Source organism: Agelaius phoeniceus, chromosome 9 (assembly GCF_051311805.1).
Source record: "Agelaius phoeniceus isolate bAgePho1 chromosome 9, bAgePho1.hap1, whole genome shotgun sequence".
Taxonomy (NCBI): domain Eukaryota; kingdom Metazoa; phylum Chordata; class Aves; order Passeriformes; family Icteridae; genus Agelaius; species Agelaius phoeniceus.
The window spans coordinates 13,489,224-13,512,535 of record NC_135273.1 but is presented as its reverse complement, the minus strand read 5'-3'; the positions used below and the strand labels follow the sequence as shown (position 1 = coordinate 13,512,535).

Genomic DNA, 23,312 nt, shown 5'->3' with positions numbered 1-23,312 from the left:
AAATTGTCTTGAGTTGGGGGGGGCCTGAAACAGCACGACTGCTGCAATGGTCCTATGTACTCCAGCCTCCCTGCTCACTGTGTGGCCTGAAAATGTTGGTGGGGCTAGGAGGAGAGGGAGGAGGGAGGGAAAATGGCAAAGAAAAAGGAATCGCTGGAGCTTTACACCTGGGCAGGCTTTGAGGAAGTGAGGGCTGGAGTTCAGAGCTTCTTGTAAGGCTGTGTGTGGGCCCAGAGCCCCAAGCTCAAGGGGGCTGTGGGGCAGGGGAGGATTGAGCTCAGGGTGTCTTCCCCATGGGGGCAAGGGGGAAGGATAACGGTACTGACCAGATAGAGAGGGGAAATGTGATGGGTATGAGGGCTGGAAGTGGGTGGGCAGATTGGTGAGAAGTGAATGCCAGGCCCTCAGAGATCTGCCCAAGGTGCATGATAGTCTGTAGGTACAAATGGTGTCCAGTGTCTAATACTGTGCATGTATCTCATCCAGGGATCATGTTTTTCTGCTACTCAGTCAGCAGCTCCACCTGTTCCTTCCTTTCAATTCATTCCAAAAAAAACCAGGGAATTTTCTCAAGATAGAGATTTTATGAAGTTATCTTACAACTCCCATGTACTGTATTGCAGATGGCATGTGCAGCAGTTGGAGGTAGAGCATGCTGTCTGGTGGGTACCTCTCAGGAGTCTTGCCCATTGGTATTTGAAAGGCTGCTCTGGGGAGTAGAGCATAGGATAAAGTTGCTACAGATGGCTGAGATTTCTGTAGCGATGTTGGAAGGGAGAATGCTTTGTGTGAGTAAGGAAGTTGAGACACCAGCTGTGGTTATTTCACCTGCACTTGAAAAAGAAACAAAAAACCCAAATAAACCTTTAACTTCTCAAAACACAAATGTAACCTTAGTAGCCACTTTCTTTGAATTTCTAATGTTATAGCTTCTGAGCATTAAATATTTTCTTTGAGATTTTGTTCTGGTTACTGATAAGCTGATATAACTGTGCTGTAGTGGTGTTTAGCCACCTAATCTCAAACTGACCGGAAAGTCCCCAGATTTCATCCTTTTTCTTCTTTTTTTTCTCCCCTTCTCTTTTTTTCACAGAAAGCTCTCTGTGGTAGGAATAGAGAGCTGTATCTCTTGCATAGCCCAGATTTTAGACTCAGAAGTGATTTCTCAGTTGAGTCATGTTTCTTCATTATTCAGCTTCTAAGATGTAACCCCAGTGGTTGCCTGCAGAGAGCTCTGCTCACAGAAAGGCCTGGTAGGCATGCCCAGACAAATCAGCTTTGGCATGGACTTCGATTTTTGGTACAAGTTATTCAGATCAGTGCCTGAATTTTGTTCTGGATTAAATTTCTGTTATTGCTAAGGAGTCTCTTTTTTCCTGCAATCACAGTAATTACTTAAGCATCATTTGGGGTTTAAATTTGGTCTCAAGAGAGATAAGGAGTTTCTGTACAAAGACCTCTGCATGAACAACTACTCCATGCCTGGCAAGTGCAGAGGTTTGGGGAGTGAGAAAAGATAAAGATTGTTGGACATAGCATGTAAATATGTATTTTGCACTGTTAAAAACGGGTTTTCAAGACTTTTCTTTTAATAAAAGAGCAGGTTGATGTCAAATACTTGTATAGCTACAAAAGCAATTCTGTTCGAAGTTCTGAAAAATTACAGCAGCACTGTGAAAAGCACTGTTCCGATATTCCTCTTGTACAGGAACACAGAGGATCCTAAATCAGCTTTTATAGAGCTAATCTGAATGTGGTCCTCTTTTGAACATTTGCTTCTTCCTAGAAGTCTGTGTCATGTGGAGTATTGGGGAAAGCATTGATACTTAGATGTGAACAGGCCTAGGAACATCAGGACTGTTTTGTGCATTGAATCACTAGTTTCTAATCAAGGGTATTTTCCCATTCAATACTGTAGTGTGGAAGAGTGTGCATGTGTTTGTCCTGTCTGGAATCTTTGTCTTTATGTCATTGAGCTCAGTTTTTTTCCAGAAATGAGGATTGTGCTCTGTGTCTGGTGGCTTGTTTTCACAGAACTTACCTGCTGCAGGGCTGCTGAAGGGACAGTGATCAAGGTTGCAGGTAACTTGGGCGCTGAGTTTGGGGTGAAACTGCAAGGAAGTGAAGGCAGGATGGAGGTGTCTAGGTTGGACACCTGCTAAGCAGCTTGCTAGAGTAGGGGAAATTGGGCTTTTGGGAATATGAAAAGCTTTTTTTGCTCTTCAGCCTGAGTGTCTCTGAAGTCTGGAGGAAGACATGAAGTTAGAGGCCAAGGAGGAAGGTTGGAGAGGTGAAGCTGGTGTTCCCTCTGTCATGAGGCATGAAGTATATGACTTGGGAGGCAGTGACATGAGCATTTCTTCTATCTCATGAGCTGGAGTTCTGCTTCAAATGTGACTTTGTGTTTCAATCCAGCATCTCTACAGTGCCCTTCAGTACAAAATGTAAATGCTGTCTTTCTGGGGACCACTTTTCAGTGGTCCACTTGAGGTGGCATATGAATGAGTTATTAGTGCATCTATTCATGCATGTGTCACTGGTGCTCCTTGCAAGAGCACAGCATTTCCTCTTGGAGCAGTAGTGGTTGTCAGCGTTGCAGGGTTCATGGTCTTCTCTATGCATTTTGCTTTCTGTCTGTGCTGAGTCCATGGTGGGGTGTGGCAGAGCTCTTCTGTACCTTCTCTGTGTGACATTTATGAGGTATATCAGGAGCACAGTTTAACTCTGAGTTGACTGATGCCTTGGGGATGCTGTAGCATGCACATGAGCTCAGAGAAGTAGCAGCAGACCTGCAAGAGCTTTCCAGTCTGTTTCTGGAACAAGCCTGGCTATTTGCCTTCAGCTGTTGGATCTTTTTGGCAAGGTTATTCAACAAATGTGAGGCTGTGCTGCAGTGGGATTCTTCTGCTTGCTCAGGTGAGCTTTAGGTGCTGTCTTACCTGTTGATTTTTGTTGAATTTATGGTTACAGAATGTTAACATATAATCCAACTGTCTTGACTTCTGAGATACTGAAGATACTTGGTTCAGTTCTCTGGTCATCCTTTGAGAAGTACAAAGTACAGCTAAAGGAACTGGTCTAGGACAGTGAAAGGGCAACACCAACCCAGCATGACCATCCAGTCCTGGGTTTGTCCAGCATTGCCTGCATCTAAGACAGATGGGATTTCTTGCATATTTGTGGTGCCTGCTTGCTCATAAAGAAGATGCTAAACTGATGCTGGTTTTTTTTTTTCCTCCTTGCAAATTAAATGCCCCTGCGGAAGGAGCACTTGCTCCCCTGCACTCTCTGTCTCTCTCCCTTTGTGTGTATCTGGTCTGTTGGAGAAGTCTCATGCTGGAGGTGGCAAAACTCCCTGTGCTGGGTTTCTGACCTCCTCCTCTCCCCTTCACAATGTTGTTACTGTTGCATCTGCTCTTCAGCAGGGGCTCCAGCAAGTTTGTGTGACCTTAGCACTGTATTCATGCTGGAGGAGTTACCTTCCATAATGATGTCAACTGATGAGGCTGGCGGGATGGTGGCGGCCACGATAAGACATGACATGTTCTAATGATTTGCCTTAGCGAGCTGAGTGTGTGTGCTGGGGGGGCACAGAGGGGCTTGGAGAGGGGAGGTGGGGGCCCCACAGGTGCCGACAAAGACTTTGACCTTTGCTGCTATAATATCAGTGTTTCACAGGCAGGGCGGTTCGGTAACCCACTTTCAGCCCATCAAAAATTGATTTAATTGCAATTTTTTCCCCCAATTAGGAGCACTGGAGCTTAACTAATTGGAGTAATAGAGAGTAATAAGGCTCTGATAAAAAGCCTTCCTCTGCCTCCTTTGTATCTTGTGTCATCGCCTGTCAGAGGTCAGAGAGCTTGCATATTCTATTAGGCAGAGTTGCCTTCATTTGTACAAATTAGTTTACCCAACAGTAATTAAAATGCCAGTGCGGGTCGGGGAGAGCTGAATACAATTGATGGGCACGTTGGTGAAGGATTTGACAGCTCCGGTGGCCTCCCTTGCCAAAGCGTGTCAGTGCTGAATCAAAGGCTACACAAACCCACAGACCCGTGCGTTTAACCCGCGGCACCGTCGGCACCAACTGCTCTCTCTCTTCTCCTATCTCCCTTTTGGACTTGCTTTCTCTTCTCCTTTTCTCATCTCACTTGAGACTTTTTAAAATAGATGTTTCCCATCTTTGACCTGTCCTTTCTGTTGATCGCTTTCATAACACTGCTACCAACCGCCCCATCCTGTTTCCCTTGGTTCTCCCCCTTTTCTCCCCCCACCTTCCACATTCCCAGCTGCAGGGCTCTGTCAAGTAATAACTTCTTTGTTTCCCAGTCCAGTGAGTCTCCATATATAATAGTTTCCAAAATGGAACAACGATGTCCAATTCCAGGGGGCGGGGGAGAGCGCCAGGAGGAAGGAACGGGCTCTTGCATGTGTCAAGCAGATTCTGCATTTGAAATCCCTGAAGAGCAGAATGGAACTAGAGAAGCAATCTGTTTACAGTACAGGGAAGGGCACAAGCCTGAGGCACAGAGGAGGTGTATTGAGAAGAGGTGGGAAATGACCTGTTTTACCCAGGTTCCTTCAATGACTTTGCATTGCAGGATTCCCAGCTCAGGCAGGACCCACTCTAGAGGGTGGGTTGATGGCAGGGAAAATATGTGTTGTTCGATGTGACTTGTGTTTCTGGAGCTGATCCTGTTTCCAAGCCTCAAGATAAACAGCATCTTTCCAAAAGGACTAATGGGCATCTACCTCTGTCCCTCTGGTTTGTTCACATCTGGCAATGGTCTGTCCAGGATGGGGTAAAGAGGGATGCTACATGAGTCAAACTGTAGTTGGCACCTTGGGAGCAGCTATGGGATTATTGCAGCTGGAGTGTAGCCAGAGCACTACTGCTGTTGCCAGAAATGCCATGGGATCTTCAACAACCACAATTCAGTCAGATGGAGAGTTCTTATGTTTCTTCCAACAGCACTGCCAGGATGTGTGCTCTCTTTCATTTCCTGGCCCAGCTAGTATTGTGGGGGGATGATGTCTAATGAAATGTCTCTTCTGCAACATAGAGAAAGTCTCGCTTCTGGAGAAGCAGACTCTTGGTTGTTCTGTTGGGGTTTTTTTCCCCCCTCTTGTTTATTCCTCTCCTCTCTGTCAGTAGGGAGTTTCAAATAAGAAAGAGGACATCAAGGTATCAGATGAGTTGGAAGATTCCTTGTGTTGGACAACAAAAATATGCTGTTTATGAAGTATGTGTGTCTCAATGCTGTGCAAAATTCTTGCCTTCCTGCTTTGGTTTTTGGCTTGGTTTTAGTTCCTAGGGGATTCCTGTGAAGACAACATGCCCTGTAATGGAAGCCCTACAATGGTGCTTTTTTTTCCCTTTAGAAGGGCCTATTAGAGGGAGCTTATAGTCATGGTAGCCAGCAGCTTTCAAAGGACAGAAGGAAGCATAGTGGGGAAGGGGCTTTACATCTCCAAGGCCATCTGGAGACTGGCCATGGCAGTTTTTATGGTGGATGTAGATGCATCTGATCAGAGTCAGTGTACATCAGTGTGTTGTATATACTTCAGGTAGATGAGTCATGCCTGCATTAATATATTTAGGGTATCCTGTACTCCCCTCTTCCCAATCTAGTCTCTCCTCAGTCTGACTGTAGAAAGTAGTGTGGGCAAAATGAATGGCACTCCCTAAGCTAGTAACTCAGCTTCAATTGTTTTTCTTGGGCAGCTGGCAACAACAGTTGTGAAAAAGCTGCACTTGTCTAAGTTGGAGGGTTTTCTTATGTGTGCTCTGTGCTCTCTAAGACTAAAGGGCCTTGTTGAAGATAGAAAAGAAGCAAGTCTGATAGTAGGCTTCAGCCTCATCTTCCACACTAAACGAAGTTTCAGAAGTTTTGGAGCCAAGCTTTACATGCTTTCTTCCAATCTGCATGTTGTTTTAGACATACGAAAGCTGACTTGTGTTGCTCTTTACCTGAAGTAAAACTGTCACCTGTGAGAGGTTCCCAGTTATGAGACACCTGAGGCTTCAAGGTGCCTGCAGATCAGACTCAAGGTGAGGGGCCCTGTATCATGCCCTGGAATCCAGACTTTAAGGTCAGTTCACTCTCAGGCTTCAAGAATTTCTCATTGGATACCCCTTCTTGTGCATGTTGTCTTGTGAATGCTGCATTCTAATGCTGCAGTGAAGGTGGCCTGCTCCTGTGGGAGAAGTCTTATCTTTGCTTGCTAATGGGCTCAGGCTGTTAAAGATAAGGCCTGCAAACCTGATCCCACTGAAGTATGAGACAAAATTCCTGTTGACTGAATGGAGTCAGCTTTACCTAGAAGAGACTTGTTTGTGGCCCTGAGGCCTGTATTCGATGCTGGAGAAAAATCTCTTTATCTAATGCTTTTTTCTCTCTCTTTTTTTTTTTTTTTTTCTCTGAGGGGTGGGGGGTAAGGACCAAGGAAGGAAAGCTGAAGTCCAGAACTGACAGCATGAGGGAGGATTAAACCTAGCTGTTCCTCCCACTTTTTTCTCCCTGTTGGTGTGCCTCCATGGTAATTTAGACCTGTGGCAACCATCAAAGCCTTGTGCATACCTTCTGCACAAAGGGATCTGTCTCCCACATGAGAGCGTTCTCTCAGTTTGTCCCCCAAAAGAAAAATCTTAAGCACCCAATTGCCTGCTTGACTGACTCCCTGACTGCTATTGTGTTTCTAACCACAGTAATTGACTTTAGTAGTTATTAATGGATTATGGCTGGGGAGGGGGGACAAAACCCAATACCAAGCTTTGTAGCAGAGGGACCTCCTGACCAAAGTGCTGCTTTCCAGACGTGAGGCTTGACCGACAAGCTGTCAAAGTGGGTGTCTTTTGCTTGTTTTCCTCTGAGGTGGGTGACATTGGCAAAAGAGAAATGTTCCCTCCTGTCCTGTACTGTGGTGGAGAGAAGGCAGGTATTGAGCAGAAACCATATTTCCAAAGTTGAAATGCTGCATGCTTTCTTAACTGATCGCAGTGGCTGCTGCACAGCAGCAGGAAGAGAAGACTAATGTGAGCACCCTGCAGCACCTGTAGGGACAGCCCAGTGCTACAGGTGCTTTGGCTGATTGCATGTGCACTGCCAATGAACCTGGAATTTTGCATGTAAGACATCCTGGTTGGAGACACTTTGAATTAGCTCTAGTTCTGCAGGCCTTTTCTAGCCTAAAGGGCAGCTAAGCACCACAGAACTTGTGGACTCCTCCATGGTGTGGTTTGATGGTTTGAAATGGTTAGATGCTATCTGCTTGCCTCTTTAGCAGAGTGTTTTGTCAGTGTTGCTTTGGCCTTATGGTTTGGAGAAACCAGTTGCTCAGCTAAACCACAGAGATAGGAGTAGACAGAGTCCTGAGTTCCAGTCTTGCTTCCATCTGGTCCTTCTCTGGCTTTGATTGAGTTGAGCCTGTGTTCGCCACTTGGCTGCTGAGTGCCTTCTTGCAGCAGCAGTAGTGCTTCTCACAGAAGTCAAGGCTGCTCCAAGAATCCATTCCTGGTGCAGTAGAGGCTTGCAGACACCTTGACTTTCAAAGAGAGAATGCTATAGAGGATCGAAGAAATGTTAAAAACTGCTCAAACTGCTGTTTTTATAGACATGACATTGTTTTCTTATTTTGCTTTCATGTTTCAGCTGCTAGCCCTGTGTCATACTGCAAAAGATCTTTAGGCAAAGCATAGAAATGGCTTTTATTTAAAGCAGGTTCCATTTCCTGTGTTCATGCTATCCTTGTTGCATTGACTTAAATGTAGTTTTGGCATTTTATTCTCAGTAGCTGCAATAAATATGGCTTTGTGAGAGGTCATTTGTAACTTACTTAGAAATCCTTGGATGAGCTGCTTCCTCTTATTTGGACTGAGAATGGGAAGCTGGCACAAAACAAGCAGTGTGGTTTGGAGAGCACAGCAACCATGTTCCTCATGCTTGATTTTAAGGATTTGTTCTGTCTTATGAACTAGTATGAGGCCAGTGGGTGTCAGGTGACTTCTGGAGCCAGCATGTGCAGGAGGGACATAGCATTGCCAAGAGGACTTTGGAATGGGCCCTGCTGGAGGGTGTAAATGGAGCCAAATATTGCTGCAGGAGAGTTGTGCTGCCTCTAACAGAGAGTGCCTGAGCATTGGGGAGGGCAACCTGATCCAGCTTTGAAATTGGCCCTGCTTTGAGCAGGCTGGACCAGAGACCTCTATTCTGTGTTTCTTTAGGCCTGTGATGCTGCAGCCAGTTCATGAATGTACTCAGAAGTTGCCAACAAGCAGAAGTGATACATGAAGTAGGAAATAACAATAAATTTTCCATGGGGTCTTTCTGCAGCCTACAGCACTGACTGTGTATGAAACATGCTAAGTACTGTACTGACTCATTTGAAAATGTTGTTTACAGATGTTCCTGTTTATGTGTTCCCTTTGTATTTACAAATACATTTTATGTCCTGCCAATTCTCTGCAGTTGTGACCTGCTGCATCTGGGAAGCTCAGCTAGTGAGAGTCCTTTGGCAGCTCTCCCTTTGCTGCTGCCTGTCCCTTGTGAAATGTGGTGGGACATGCTGAAATCATCTTGAACCAGAATTCAAAGTCTGTCTTGTAACCTGTTTTCTGTCTTGCTCATGCACTTTCTTCAGAACATGAGGATTAGTAAGTTTTTTTTGTTTGTTTCTTTGTTTTTTTTTAAACAGCTCATTTGTGACAGGGACAGCCTGCTGTGGACACATCTCACCTCTGAGAATCTGGGACCTTGAGAGGTGAGTGAGCTTCCAGGTTACAGGGAGGGACTTGACAAGAAAAGTGAATAGCAATGCAATATTGGAAATGCTGCAAAAGGGTATCATTCCTTTTGTCAATATAGGGAAGGGATGATAGAAGATGAGATGTGTTGAGGAGTGGGGGACAAAGCAAACTGGAGTGGAAAAGCATATGTGGGGGGTGGTTCTGGTTCAGTAACTTGGCTTTTCTTCTCAGCTTTTCCAGTTGATGGCACAGCCATCCTGGTTTCTTCCCATTACCTGTATGCAGTCAAAATATACCCATTACACCCTCCTTTTCATCTGTCTCTGTTGATGCCTCAGCCAGAGGAGGTGAGGAAGGTGATCCTTATCCTCCCATTCACCCACTTCTCTGTGGCGCTGGGAAGCCAGAGGCAAACACAGGCTCTGAAGTCACCTTGTCCTGGCTGGCAATTCCAGTAGCTCAGAGAGGTGGTGTGTGACAACAGGTTATCTATGGAAGTGACTTAGGCACGTTGTCTTCTCTTTGTCCTAATAAGCACCGAGGAGGTTAATTGCTGTGGCCTCTGATTTGGGGTCTTTGAGTAGTTCCTGTTCGGTCAAGGTGCTGACCTTAGCAACTGGGGAAATGTTGTTCTCAAATCTTGATGTGACAACTCAACTGCTGACAAATTTGAAACTCTCAGCCTGAGGGTCTTAGTGTAGTGATGGACAGATAGCAAATATTTCACAGGATTATTGGAATGGCAGCCCTGCCTTCCAGGACCAGGACGCTCTGGGTAGGAGTGGCATGGCCCAGATTATCCAAAGGAGTGCTGTCAGAAGTGAGGTGAGCAATGGCAGAAGGGGCCTGAGGGCCCCTGTATTTGGGGAAAAGGAGTGGAGGAGGATTGGTGTGGACACCGGGTAGGTCTGAGACCAGTTGTCTTCTAATCTATAGTTTAAATAGTTTAGATTGTTTAAGTCAACTCTATCAAATACAAATTAAAACCAGACATTTTTTTCTCTGAAATAACAAAAATACTTTCCAACAATGCATCCTACTAAGGACAAGCTGGAGCAGGAAAGAGCACCAGTGCATTAGTTATGGTGCATGTTTCTTAGTGATCCATCCAGTGGTTCCTTCGGAGTACCCCAGAAGGATGTACCCCAAAAGGATGCAGGCTGTGATACCCCTGCCTCTCAAGTCTTCTGGCTGTTCTTGAATAGAGGCATCTGACAGGGGTGAGGAGATGGGCAACCCTCTCCCCCCTGCCCCAACCTTTCTGACAGCCTTTCCCAAGGAAGCCTGAAGAGATAATAAAGCTGTGTAGAAAATAGGATTAAGGTAATGAACAAGCACAGCGGAGTTTGATCTTTCAATAACGTAAAAGCCTGAGTGACAGGCAAATAAAAAAGCCAAGGCAACCTAGGCCACTGGGCCTCTGTTGAAATGGCTAGAGTGTCAAACTTATTCTTCCCTCTTCACCTGTCACAGCTGGAATGCACCATGCCACTGGGTCTTTTCCTCTGCAGGGACCTGTGTGTGAGCTGGTAGACTCGTCAGCATGTGCAGGGTAGGAGGCTGAGTAGGAAGCATGGCTGGGACTCTAGCATGTGAAGCTTGATGTCATTATTGATAGAAATGAAGTACAGAGCTATCCTTCCAGGTCTTGACTCTCCATAAACTGTTCATCTTCCCAGCAGAGCTTTGGATCCATCTTCAAAGGCTCTAGTGATTGCCAGAAGTGATCTTGTAGGGAATGCTGTCTGTTCCTTTGAGGCTTTTGAATGTTGTCTCCCTGGTCAGACTCCAGGAGTAAGAGTGTGGCATGAGAACTTAAAATCTTAGAGCCACCTAGGACTTAAAAACTCCTTCTGAGCTTAATGTGTCCTGATAACATCTGGCAGTCAGAGCCAGGGCTTCTGAGTTTGCTGCTTACCCTTTTCTTGTGGCCACAAAAGGGCCCAGAGGCTGCCCCGCAGAGGCTGAACATGGCAAGGATGTCTAAGAACAGAATCCAGGTAATTTCTGTCAAAAAAAAAAAAATTGGGAAGGGTAGAATAATGCATAAGGTGTGTTCTGGAAAACCAGAGGATCCTTAGCACCACTGAGGTGTTTAGTGCTGTCCAGGATCAGCTAGTTCAGCTAGGGGAATTTTCTTTGCATTGGGGGGGTGAGTAAGCAACAGTACAACAGTTTCTGTGCCATTCTCTTCCATTGGGGTAGGTGGTCTTTTTGCCCAACAGCTGAGATCTGGAACGTGCTACAAAAGGATTTAAAGCTTAAATAACCTTTTGTGTACTGATCATCTTAGTTCCAGGCCAGATAAGTCCTTGGCTGGTGCTTGTCACTGTTGGTCATGGTATGTTTTGTATTTATGACCTTCACTGTTCCCTGACCCTGGGGCAGCCATTCTCATCCTTCCAAGAGGAAGGGGATAATGTCTTCACCTGTAAATATGTCCTTGCTTTGAAAAGGGCTTGACTGGTTTTGGTGCAGAGGAAATTTTTAGTGGGGAAAGGAAACGCCTCTTGCTGCATCCCGCTCCCACAACTGTCTTTCATTTCTGACTCTGCTGAGATGATGGCGTTGGATCAAAGCCACAACAGGCAGCAACAAGCAATTGTCAAGGGAGTCTAAAGCAGGGGAATGACTGCATAATGCCAAAACATTGTCTCTGATGGCTGAAATTCCAGCTGCTGCTACACCTGGCCCTGTCTCCTGTAATGAAGGAGGATTTAGATTTTTTTCATATGCTTTTGAAGCTGGCTAGCTGCACTTGTGGAGGACATCTCTCACCCCTCACATGCTACCCTGTGCCATCTGATTGCTTTTAGATGTGGGGAAGTTGCTGTGTACTTATTCCCACTCTGGATCAAGGTGTGTGTATGTAAAAGCAGCTCTAAGTTCAGTGATTAGAGGCCTGCAAGGGGAACAGTGAGCAATATGGGCCACATGATACTAACCTGTGTCCTTGCATCAAGTATCAGAGCTTGCTAACTCCTTGTCCTCTTCCAAGTACCCTTGTCCTTCCTTTAGTGAAGGATATGATGGCAGCTGCCCCTCTTGCAGGTCAGGTTCCTCTGCTCACTTCTGCCTTTCTCTATTCAGACCGTCCTGTCTTGTTTGCCAGTGTGAGTGTGTGGCTCAACAGAACAGCCACTTAATGGCAAGCAAGAGAAAAGGAAACCTTATTCAAATCCTCCTCCTCTTTTTTCTTCTTTCTATTGCTTTGGGAGTTTAAACTCCTTGGAAGATGAGGGTCATGCACCACTGACAGCTCCAAGGCCAGCATTTGTCATTTGCCTGCAGAGAACTGTTGCTTCCCATGTTATTGGGGTGGTCTTGCATGTCATTAAGTGACAAATGCCCCTGTCTCAAGGATGCTTCTCCATAAGATAGAATAATCCAGAGGTCTCTTTGCAGCAACTCTTGGAGTTATTCTGCAAAGCCTGACATTTGAAATGGACCAGTGATCTGTCTTACATGGTAGTCTTCATGCTATAAACACTTTAAATGCACAAATCCTACAATGTTCTTTCCTGTGACATGACATGCTGCAAGGCACAAGAGCTCTGAAAACAACCAAAGTTATCTGTGCCCTGCAAGCCACCCAGATCCTCTGCCTTTTAAATAGCCAGTCTTTGTCCAACTCCTCCCCCCTTTTGAAGGTATTTTTGGCAAAGTGGGGCTTTTGTTTGTTTGTTTTCTGGTTTTTTGCTGTTTTTTTTTTTTGTTTGTTTTTTTTTTTTAAGAACCCTCTAATTTCTTGTTCGGTTTTTCTCCTGCTCCTGAGCCCTTTGAAAGTAGCTTTATGCCGTCACTGACACCAAACTGACACTTTGCGTTTCCCCACTTCTTATCCCTTTATGGCAACAGATGTTGAAATTTTGTATCCCTTTTATCTGTCCCTCTTTGCCCTCTTCCTGTAATTAGGTTTCCCTTGTTAGCAGTACAAAGTGGCCCGGTTTGCTGCCTGGCCTTTTGAGCCATTGTGTCGGAGCACATTTTTTTCCTCCTCTTTCGGAAGAGTTCCTTCCCCCTTAAGTAATAGGCAGGGTGTGGGCCAGAGCTGTGGCTTTTTCTTGTTTCTTTGTTCTCCATTTATCTCTGCCACCTTTTTCAAAGAGATGGAGAAAAAAAATAGAGAGTGCATGGAAGGGGAAGATACAGAGTTGCATTTCTTGACTGTCAGGCCCCCCTGCTCTTCAGGTGTTCAAAGCAGGTGCCTTTGATGTATGCAGCTTTTGGGGAGATGGGAGGTAGAGGATTCATGAGAGTGACTTGGGAGTGGAGGAGAAGGGAGATTCAGGTGTATGGATGGTGCCCTCAGCAGAGTGTTGGGAAGGAGTCTGAGGTAGGCAGGCAGCTGCTGAGCAGGTTAATAATCTGTTCTGCCTATAGTGTTATTGCACTGTACTCTTTCTTTCCAAGAGCCAGCATGAGTGTTACCATCTTTAAGCAGCTGGCTGAAGTTTGCTCATATGCTGCTGCTGTACTTCTAGTGTGTGTTTCCATGGGTCCATTGCTAGGTTACATCTGTCTGGGCCATGGAGGGGGCAAAAATGAGTTGCTGTCTTTTCAACTTTTGGCTTATGTTGATCTGTATCGATTTCAGTGGCTCTTCAGAGCCCATGGAGTTAAAATTTGTGCTCCCTGTGCTGGTCTTAAACAACAAATGTAACTTGAGAGTTGAAGCATATAGCACTGAACACTCTGGTCAGCTGATCCCTACTGATGAGTTCCTGTTTAAATCCAGTCCTTCTTGACTTTGTCTTCTGTTGTGCTCCAGTTTTTTAATTGTGTGGAAGTAGATGAGTGAAATGAAAATCTGCAGGTCTAGTTCTTGGTTATAAGTCTTGCTGAATGTTTTCAATAAATGTTTTTAATGTAGAAGCTTGGCTCAAGGCTTCTTAATGTTGTGTTCTAAAATAATTTCTGTAGAAGAGCATTCTCTCCCCAGCTTTGAACTCCAAGGTTTATGCAAGTTTCAGACCCTCTAATTTAATCACCAAAGGAGCTGTTGGGTGAAGGAAGCACATATATTCAGAACTGGAGTTGGTAGATCAAAAGGAAAGGTAACTGACTCCAAGAAGTGTGGGGTGTCTGTTTCACCCAGGCATTTAAACTGGATTTATCCAGTCACAGAGAAGTGGGTGCATATATTTGATAACAGGAAAGACAAGCAATAGCAAATGTTACCTGTCACCGATACCAGTTTCACAGGATTTGGGGAGCAGCAGAGTAAAAGCAGTAGATGTGGAATACCCTTTCCAGGCCTGCTTTTCTATAGATTCATATGCCAGGCATCTTTTTTCACCAAGGAAACTCCTCCAGGTTTTGTGGGAAAGAGGCTCTTTATTCCTTTCAGACTTGCATTTCTTTCTCAGCATCTCTGTCTTGGCTGAACACAGTTTTAAATCACAACGATCAATCCAGACCTTGAGATCTTGAGTGTTGTTGGAAGCAGGACACCAGGCCTATGGCCAGCTTGAACCTGTTGTGGAGAAAGCTTGCTGGTGCAGGGAGCCTCTTAAGTCATGGTTTCTTGGATAACTGTCCCTTTTAGAAGACTTTGTTGTGTTCAGAACTCTGTCTCCTGTCTATAATGGATAGCTTCAGTCTTGTCTGTGCAATGTATTCCCATGGTATGCATGTTTTCTCAAAACTGAGGCCTTGTGGTTCTTTACTGATTTCTGCTTGGGCTTTGGTTTTGTGACACTGTTTCTGAACTCTCTCACGTAAGCTGGGCATCTTCTCCCTTCTTTATGTTAAGAGGGCTCTGGTCCATCTTAACCTAAATGTGAAATCATTGTAAGAGGAAGAACATACAGGTGTTTATCCTAAATCCTTTCTTCCCCATGGCAGTCTTGGCCCTGTCCCACTAGAAAGGACCATGAGGCCAGCTCCTGCCTTTTGGATGTGTGCATGTTCAGGGCATGCTGCGGCCTTTGAACTCTTGTTCAGGCATATTTATGACAACTTTACAAGGCCCTGAACAATCAGAGAGCATGGGTGGGAGCTGGACACTCCAAGCACATCAATCAGTTTCATCCCTCTGAGCCAAAGCAAAAGTAATCTTTATTTTTCCCTGGGTTGAGAGAGAATCAACAGAGGCAAGAGAGAAGAATGGGAAGGAGTGAATGAGGAACCCCCTCTGTCACTGGCTAGTGGTAGCTCATTTAAACAGATGGCTTTGTTTTGATTTGGACTCTCAATTTTTTTGTCTCCCCAGTAAAGGAGACCTGCAGAGCTCTGTCCAGAAAGGGAGCAATACAGCCGCCTGTTCCCACACAAGTGGGGCGAAAGGCGAGAGGCTTTGAGAATTCCCTGCTTCTTTTCCTCGCCTCCCTCTTTTTCTCTTCCTCCAAGAAATCACAGTTTGAGAATTCCCCCCTACTCCTCCCGTTGGAAAGAAAGACAGAGAAGACATTCTTGACATTCTTTGCAGAGAAAAGGGGTTAAATGTCTGAATTTGGGGGTCACCATGTTATACAAATTGCAATCTAATCGTTTTTACAAGAACACACGTGTGCTAAGAAAAGGAGCCATGGACAAGAAAGAAAGGGGATAGACAACCTTTTTTGTCCTATCTTCTTTTTTTTTCCCCTCAAGGTTTTGGACTATTGTCATGTCCTGTCTCTCTCCCCTCCTCACCCCCGAGAGGGAGAACATTGGTTTTATAGTTAAATTGGTTCGTAAAGCAGAAGGGCTTGGTGCCATTTCTGTTTGTTTTCCCAAATAAAAGCCCCAGCAGGGTCTCTTTTGCACCGTTGTGGCTTTATTTGAAGAAACTGGCTTTTTCCCATAGCCCAGTGTGTCAGTTTATCCTCTGAACTTAACCTTACGGGAACCCGAACAACAAAAACTCACAGGGTCCCAGAGCTGGAAAGGTAAAGAAATTGTATCTTTTTATTGGACCATTTAAAATGTGTGTGGGCCAATTCAGAGAAAGCAGAAGAAAAGAAGGCAAAACTCCCTTTTCTGTCTCTCCTCTCAACACAATCTCAGACCGTCGTTGGTGTCTTTCCCCCCTACTGCCTTGAGTCCCTTCAGCTGCACTGAGGAATCAGAGAGAGGCATTTGCCCTGAAAATCACTTGAAACAGCATCTCTGAGCCATTTCACTTGGAGGTGCTCCCTCAAAATTCCCCAATCCAATCCCACACCTCCCTGCAGGAATTAGTAGCCTGGTCTAAATGCAGAGGCAACTTTGGGGTAGGATAGAAGAATAACTTTGTTAAGGATCTGAGTTTCTCCCTATGTACAATACAGATGTTGTTTCATCAAGCCTTTTCCTTCTTAGCATAAGTTGTTGCATCTCCTCAGTGCCTCAGCTGCTACTGCAGCACCTAGAAGAGACAGCAGCTCATCTCTTCCCTTTGGTTTTGGTGCAGTCTCTCTTGGGTGATAGAAATTGTGCAAATGCTACACTTGGGATAATTATTTTTAAATGGATATTTTTCCCTTTCTTGTTGTTTGATACTCAGATCAAATATCCTAGTGTTTGGAACTGAACAGGGCTCTTTATACCTTTTTTTTTTTTAAAGTATATACTTCCCACCTGTCTTGTTTCAAATAGTTATTGGAACTGAAATACTGGTTTACAGCTCTCTTTGCTTTCTGAACAGTCATCTGCTTATGTGCAATAGATTCTCCTCTTTGGTGGATGATCACAGTTCACAGATGAGGATTCCAGAGCAAGTGAATTGTCCTCAGTTTTGCACATCTCTGTTTTCAACAGATGTTCAAAATTCAGCAGTTTCCTAGAGTTTGCTTATTTATATAATATCAATTCTAGTAAACGGGGGTCACCAGAAATTGAGGGTAGGGAGAAAAATGTTTTTTCATTCCAGCTTTTGGAGTGTAGTTTCTTGTGTACTGGAGACAGCTGGGGAAGATACTCAGCAAATGTTCCAGGGAGGTAGGTGCAGAATTCTTTTGGACTATGACTACCAGAAAGATCTCAGAGAGATCCTGAGCTTTTATGGCCACACAAATAGTTGCAGTGGCTTGGGAGACCATATATAACTTTAACTTGGTGAAGCAACGTCCCATGAGTTATCTGGAAAGAAACCATCTGGGCTCTCCCATGACTGACCTTATTTTGTCTTCATATTAGTGATTGAGAAGGAATAGAACTTGAAGCTGTTTTTAAAAAAGGAACAAGAATTTAAAGAAACCAGACTGTTTCTTCCCTTCACTTTGCTTCTGGGCTTCTGGAGGTATCAGGAGAGCTATGCTCATGGCTAGATTTCTAGCATGGGAAGGAAAGAATGAAGTGTGGAAATCCTGAATAAAAAAAATCCTTTGATTTTAAAAGTAATTTTTAGAAGTCTTGAAGAACTTGGTAATTGATTGAGATGAATTAAAGGATTCTGTATAGAGCAAAATGCCTTTCACTGTTGGACTCATCAGTTGGATACATTTACCAGGCACATCGACTTGGTTTAAACATCTTGTTCTATCACCAAGGAGTCTGGAGCCTAGTGCCAACACAACTTTCCTGTACTAGGGCTGAAATAAGCTGCTGGATTTGCTCTGGCTCTGTTCCTTGTGGGCAGGTACTGGATTAGTGCCAATATTATTCAGTCTGTCTAGATGCTTAACAGGAATTATGAAAAATTAGGAATATTATGAGATTCCTCATCACTTGAGGCTTACTTCTGTGTTTGTAGGTGCCACATTGGCCCAAGTAGTTTGTGGTTAAAGTGCTGACATTGAGAGCTCTTGCTCTAGAGTGGTCTTTCCAGAAGACTTGCACTGTCACATTTGTGATTCTGCCTCACAGAGCTCCACTGGTGCAGAGTTGTTTCTGTTGGTGCTCCCCAGCACTGGGACTGAACGTGGGCCTATCTGGCCCAGGCTGTTCAGTACAAAGACAAGCAAAGCTTCAACCATCTGCACAGGTAACTTCTGGCTTGCCTGAAGAAGACCTGGAAGCAAAACAGCTACTTGCTGCTGCTGGAGGGCCATGGCAGGGTGGGGAGACAGTGTGGCCCTTCCTTGTTTGGGCTTGCTTGGTCTTCACAGACACTTCCTGACCAACCTTCACAGCCCATAACAAGGACAGGGCCTCTGAAGTACTGAGGATCAGCCTACTTGGGATTTGAAAGGTGTTTAGGTGAAAAAGGGACCACAGATTAAAGGCGGCAGCTGTTTCCTGCTGTGTTTGGCTGATGCTGATAAAAAATGTCCAAGATAGCTATGTCATCTCTTTCTGTCCTTCATGGAGAAGGTATCTTTTGTCCCTCTAAGTTGTTAGAAACCATTGATTGGTGATGTGCTGATGTAGTTGCTGCTGTTCTGTTGCCTGTTCATGGGTTATCTTGATCCTTTATGGGTTATTAAGGATTATCTGTGGGTTTTGCTCCCAAGAAAGGGGGAAGCTGTTCAGGTATGAGGTTTGAGGGGAGGGATTATTTGGGACAACCAGGAGTGGACAATTGGTATGCACTAACTTGTGATCCCAAGAGTGGAAGAGTTGTGGTGGCAGAATTCTCTTCCCAGCATGGGTTCAGCATGGCTATGTATGCTGCAGCACGTAGAGCTAGTCTGGCATGGTGATAGCTGTCCAGAGACACCTTAATCTGCTGAATAAAGGGGAAATACTAATCGTGTTCTGCATCTTTTTCACCTTAAGTGTACCCATGCCAGAACACATTGGTGGTTTTTTTGTGTCCCCAGTGTAGAGCACAGTAAATTTTCCCCTGGTTCCAGATGGTTAAGTGCTTCACTGTAGCAGCTACCACATTGCGTCTGTAAATTGCCAAAGAGCTGCTCCTGTTTCCAAGGGCTGCAGATCCCACCTGAGAGCTGCTTTGGCTGACCTGTTCTTGGGCCAGGAGAACTGAACTGATTAACAAACCAGCAAAGTAAGGTTTACTTTGCTGCCATAAGTTGCAAGTATCTGTGCTCATTTTATGCCTACAGAGAAAAGCCAATCCTTTTTCTGCTTCCTTTTTTTGTTGCCTTTTCTTTCATTTTTGTTGCCAGGGATGGAAATGTAAGCAGAGGGAAGAAAACTGGTGTGACTCTGAAGTGCTTGGGTACCACTGCAGTGAGGTGTGAAGGCAAGGAGAAACACTGGGAGTGAAGCACCTGGGTGGTGCTGAGGGTCCAAGCTGCTGGTGCTGCCTAGAGCTTGCTGGGGTAGCTCACCTCTTGGGAGTAACTCCTGCTCCTGCCTGAGCAACTGGCAGAAGATCCTGTCAGTTGGGCAGTCTGGCTTCTTATGCATCTCACAGGTCATCCAAGGATTCTTGTCTGGGAGAGCAGCTGACTGCTCCTCATACCTCTGTTGGTATGTCTTACAATTCTGGGCCACGAATACATCTTGTGGGATGAAGAAGGTTTTGCAGAAGCCCTGATAAGGGCTGTGTGCATGTCCATCTGTCCTGCTGGCTTTGCAGAATGGCAGATGGAGGGGATCTGTGTGCTTGGAAGGGTGGGGGAGTGCAAGAGAACTCATGTCCATCCATGTCTCACTCCAGAGTGGATCTGATGACCCATCTGTGCCATCCAAACCCCATTGCTCTTGCTCACGGTGCTCAAACCATGAGTGCTTCCATCTCTCAACCCACAGACAGGTGCAGAATTGCTGCTGAGTTGGTTTACAAGTAACCTTCCAAGGGTTAATGTATTGTGAGAAGGTTGCAAAGGGCTGAAGCCTGGAATCCTCTCGATTCCTTGCCTGGAGAAACACAAAGTCCAATAAGCCAGCACCCCTGGATTCGTGTTGGGGGGGATTAATTCATGCACTTGATGTTAAAGCTTGTCCGAGAGGTTTGCATGGGGGGGCCATTGCTAGGGCTGGTTGGCCTCTCTAAATGGTTGCTAGGGCCCTGGCATCAAGGTCCAATGTAGCTGCCCACAGCCACGGTCACGGAGGGAATTACACAGCCACAAAGAAATTGTTATTCTACATAATCTGCTCTTTGGAGAGTGACTGTGGGGAAACAGGCTGGCCCCAGCATGCCGCCAGCTCTGTGATCATAGAAGCGTGCTGGCTGCAAAGATCGGCCAGGGCTCGCCTTCTGATCTGGGGACACCAGGGCTCGAGGCGCTAATCTGCTTTATCAGCGATTTCTCTCTCCTGACACAAAGGTGTTTACTTGTTTTAACATCTCCCAGGACTCTATTTCTCCTTTTGTGTGGTCTTTATCCCCCGACGAGGGCTTTAGCCGAGATTACAGACAGAATTAAGGCATTTGGCGATGTGCCTCAGAACTGTGTGATGCTGGATCAAGGAGCAGAATGTAACAAAATAATGGAGGGAGATGCTGAGAGTGACCCCACTGCGGGATCCGTGCTGTTGGCTTTCAGGACTGCTTCATTGTCCTGAGAGCCAGGAGGCTGTTGGTGAGGGGTGGCCATGCAGCAGAGTTTGAAAAGCAGGTGCTTCAAGTTTTATTGTGTCCAGCATTTTTGATGTAGAGGGTGTGAGGAGAAGGAGACGGAAAAAAAGGAGGGTTTGCAATAGGTGGCCATTTCAAGAATCTGGGCAGATTGCCCACTCCATTCCCAAGAGTCTGTCATGTCTGAATACCACTGGCTGCTGCAGCAGGTGGAATGACACTGGGACAGGCTGTGCCATGCACCTGATGCAATTCCTTCATCAAGGCTCAAGCTTCTTCTTGAAGTCTGGCAGGCTGGGACCTTACCAAACACTCTCCACCAGGTGAGCTGCTGGTTTGCATATAAACAAGTAGCAGAGTGATACCACCACAAAGCACTCAGCATAGAGCTTCATGGAGATCTTGCTTTTGCTCTTTCACTACAGGCAAGGAATTGAAAAGGAGAAAAATCTAGCCTTTGGAAGGTCTCATCTGGAGATGAGATGACTGATCATTGGGGTAGTTGCTTTTCACCTATCACATTCAGCCCCAGATATGGTGTTTGTAGAATGTAGTATAACTGGAGGGGGTTGAGGAGAGTAGCCATGGCAGACTGGGTTGGAAAAGTCTGATTTGCCTGTGGATCTGTGCTGTGTGTCCAAGATCTAGGGAAATACCCCAGTGGACAGTATTTTGAAGGACAGAGTATGGGACGGGATTGAACATGTAAATGGCTCTTGTAGACTATTGGGAGTCTGACTAAGCTGGGAGTTGTCTTCCATGGAAGTGGAGCCATATAATTCAGAATACTGGTCACTTCTCCCAGGGAACGGGATCCCATTCTGCTGGGGGTCAGCTGCACCTGTACCTTGGCTCTTCCTCTTCCAGCTGGGACTCCTGCTGGTCACCCTTCATGACCCTTCGTGGTTAATGGCCCAACCAGTAGCTGAACCTGGGGGTGGGAGACAAAAACTGTGTGGGCTTTTGTATTCCATTATATCACAGAAATGAGATCTGGAAGACTTCTGTGACACCATCTCTGCTCTGGCCAGCTGAACTGGAAGGGCTTTTTGCTCTGAATGACTCTTCCCCTAATGTGTTTCATTGCAGTGGTCAGCTGTTGACCTGTTTAGGGACCGACTTCCACCGTGGGGCTGGAGTCCTGGATGTGTTCTACGAAACGCCCTCCCTTCTCCTTTCCTGTGGGTATGACACCTACATCCGCTACTGGGACATACGGACCAGCACCAGGTGAGCCTGCTCTGCTGGTGTCTGGGGCCCCCTAAGGCTCCTGCACTGTCCTTGTGCAGCGTCTGCGAACTCAGCCCTCACTGAGTTAGCTCCTTCAGGCAAAGTGGATGGAGGAGGGGAGGCTCAGCCCTGCTCTGGTTTGTGTTGCCCTTGCAGGAAGTGCGTCCAGGAGTGGGAGGAGCCCCATGACAGTGCCCTGTACTGCATAAGGAGTGATAAGAACCATATGATTGCCAGCGGCTCGTCCTACTACGGTGTGGTGCGCCTCTGGGATAAGCGGCAGACTCGGTGCCTGCAGGTGAGCACCAGTGGGAGACTGAGCACAGCAGAGCTTCTCAGCTGTTCTCTGGCAGCCCAGTGTGCATGTCTTGTGGGAAGAAGAAAGAGGGGCTGCTGGGCTGTCTTTGGGGCTAGTCTACCATGGCAAACCTACCCTATATGCAGGGAAAACCTGCTTTCTCAGACATCTCACCCTCTGGATCTGTAACACCAGCCAGCATCTTTGGGCTGACCTTGTTTCTGAAAGGTTGATTCTCCTGTTTTTTGCAGAGCTTTCACCTGTCTTCACCCACCAGCAGCCCAGTGTACTGCCTTCGTTTCAGTACCACCCACCTGTACGCTGCCCTGGCATCAGCCCTGCACGTCCTCGACTTCACAGCCTCATGAAGGGCACCACAGCTGCTTCTGGTGACCCCAGCTCAGCAGAGCTGACACTTGGCTCAGGGAATTGCAGGGCAGGAGAGGTGAGAAAGGCCCACAAGGCTTCTGAAGGGATGTTTTTGCCTGCCAGAAAGCTACAATGAAGAGTGCACAAAGGGCCAAACCTTCTCTACCGTACCTGCCTGTTAGTGAAAATAACAGGCCAATTGTCCTTTACCCTTTTTATTTTGTGCAAGTCAGGAATTGTTTTATTAACTGTGTTACTTTTTTTCTTCTTCCTTCCTTTTTTTCCCTGTGGATACGTCATTTGAGGGGCAAGTTGAGCCAGGATGCCCCATCAGCTGTGTGCTGGTCAGTTTGAGATCAGCCAAGCTCTAAGCATGTGAAACAAGACTAGGCTGTGTGTGGGGTGAACTGATTTGGTGGAAGGGAAGGGTGCCTGGAGCGAGGCCCACCTTTCTCCTTAACTTGCTGTTCTGGCAGCTGCTTGTGTTGTCCTTCACAGCCAAGAGCAACAATTGAGCTAAAAGGCAGAGCCAGCCCTGCTTTCAGTGTGCCTCCCCAAGCTGGCCGTCAGGTCAGGCTATGCACTTGGCAGGGCTGAAATGGTCGTGTTTTGCTAAATAAAACTGAAAGGAAACAAAAGAGATTGTATGTTTTGTTTCAAGTTCTGAAGGGGCTGTGATGTTGCCTGCTGATTGCGGGGGCCTGGGTGGGTGGGGGAGGTTGGACCTATTTTCAGATGCTGTCTCCATGTCTTATAGATCTCTCTCCCTGGCTAGACCCTATGACACTGCTGCATTGAAGGTGATTCCTGGGAGTTTGGATCTCCTGTCACTTTTTCAAACAAGAATTCAAAAAGTAGGATCTAGGATCTGTGACTCATTTGGTGCCTGCTTAATGAAGCAGCAAACCAGACTAGTATGAACACCTGGATGTGATTTACTGGGGTCCTGTAGACACATCCAAGTGGGCTTTGCCACTGCTTCCCCTCCGTGCCATGCAAATGGAGGCAGCTGCATCTTGGTTCCTGCCCTCTGCACAGCCCTGTCACGTTGTGGATGGCTGGCACTAAGGAAACAGCTGCATGTCTTCCTCTTTACCCTGTTTCATAGGCTGTGCCCACTCAGGTCTAAACATTGATGCTGTTTGCAGAGATAGAAAAGTCACCAGAGCATCCTGACTTGCATGGAGGAGCTGCATAACTGCACAGGAGGGAGCTGCTCTCAAGCATATCCCAGGCAAGTAATGGGTGTGAGGAGGGAGTTCTTGTTTTCCAGACATTACTGCCTTCAGCAATGGTGGCAGATGGGGAATTCCCAAGGTGTCATGTTGGATGGG

General features: G+C 46.1%; 1 protein-coding gene across 2 annotated transcripts in view; it reads left to right on the top strand.

The window, feature by feature from the left end:
- Positions 1-22,616, top strand: part of FBXW4 (F-box and WD repeat domain containing 4) — a 59,498-nt gene extending 36,882 nt beyond the window's left edge. The window contains exons 6-9 of one of the 2 annotated variants that reach the window (XM_054637039.2): positions 8,695-8,760; positions 21,171-21,311; positions 21,468-21,609; positions 21,861-22,616. In XM_054637039.2, the coding sequence (XP_054493014.2) occupies positions 8,695-8,760; positions 21,171-21,311; positions 21,468-21,609; positions 21,861-21,977 (466 nt within the window). In that variant the 3' untranslated portion in view covers positions 21,978-22,616. The remainder of the gene's footprint in view (positions 1-8,694; positions 8,761-21,170; positions 21,312-21,467; positions 21,610-21,860) is intronic. The other variant, XM_077182966.1, reaches the window with a different exon arrangement.
- Positions 22,617-23,312: the final 696 nt, after the last annotated feature.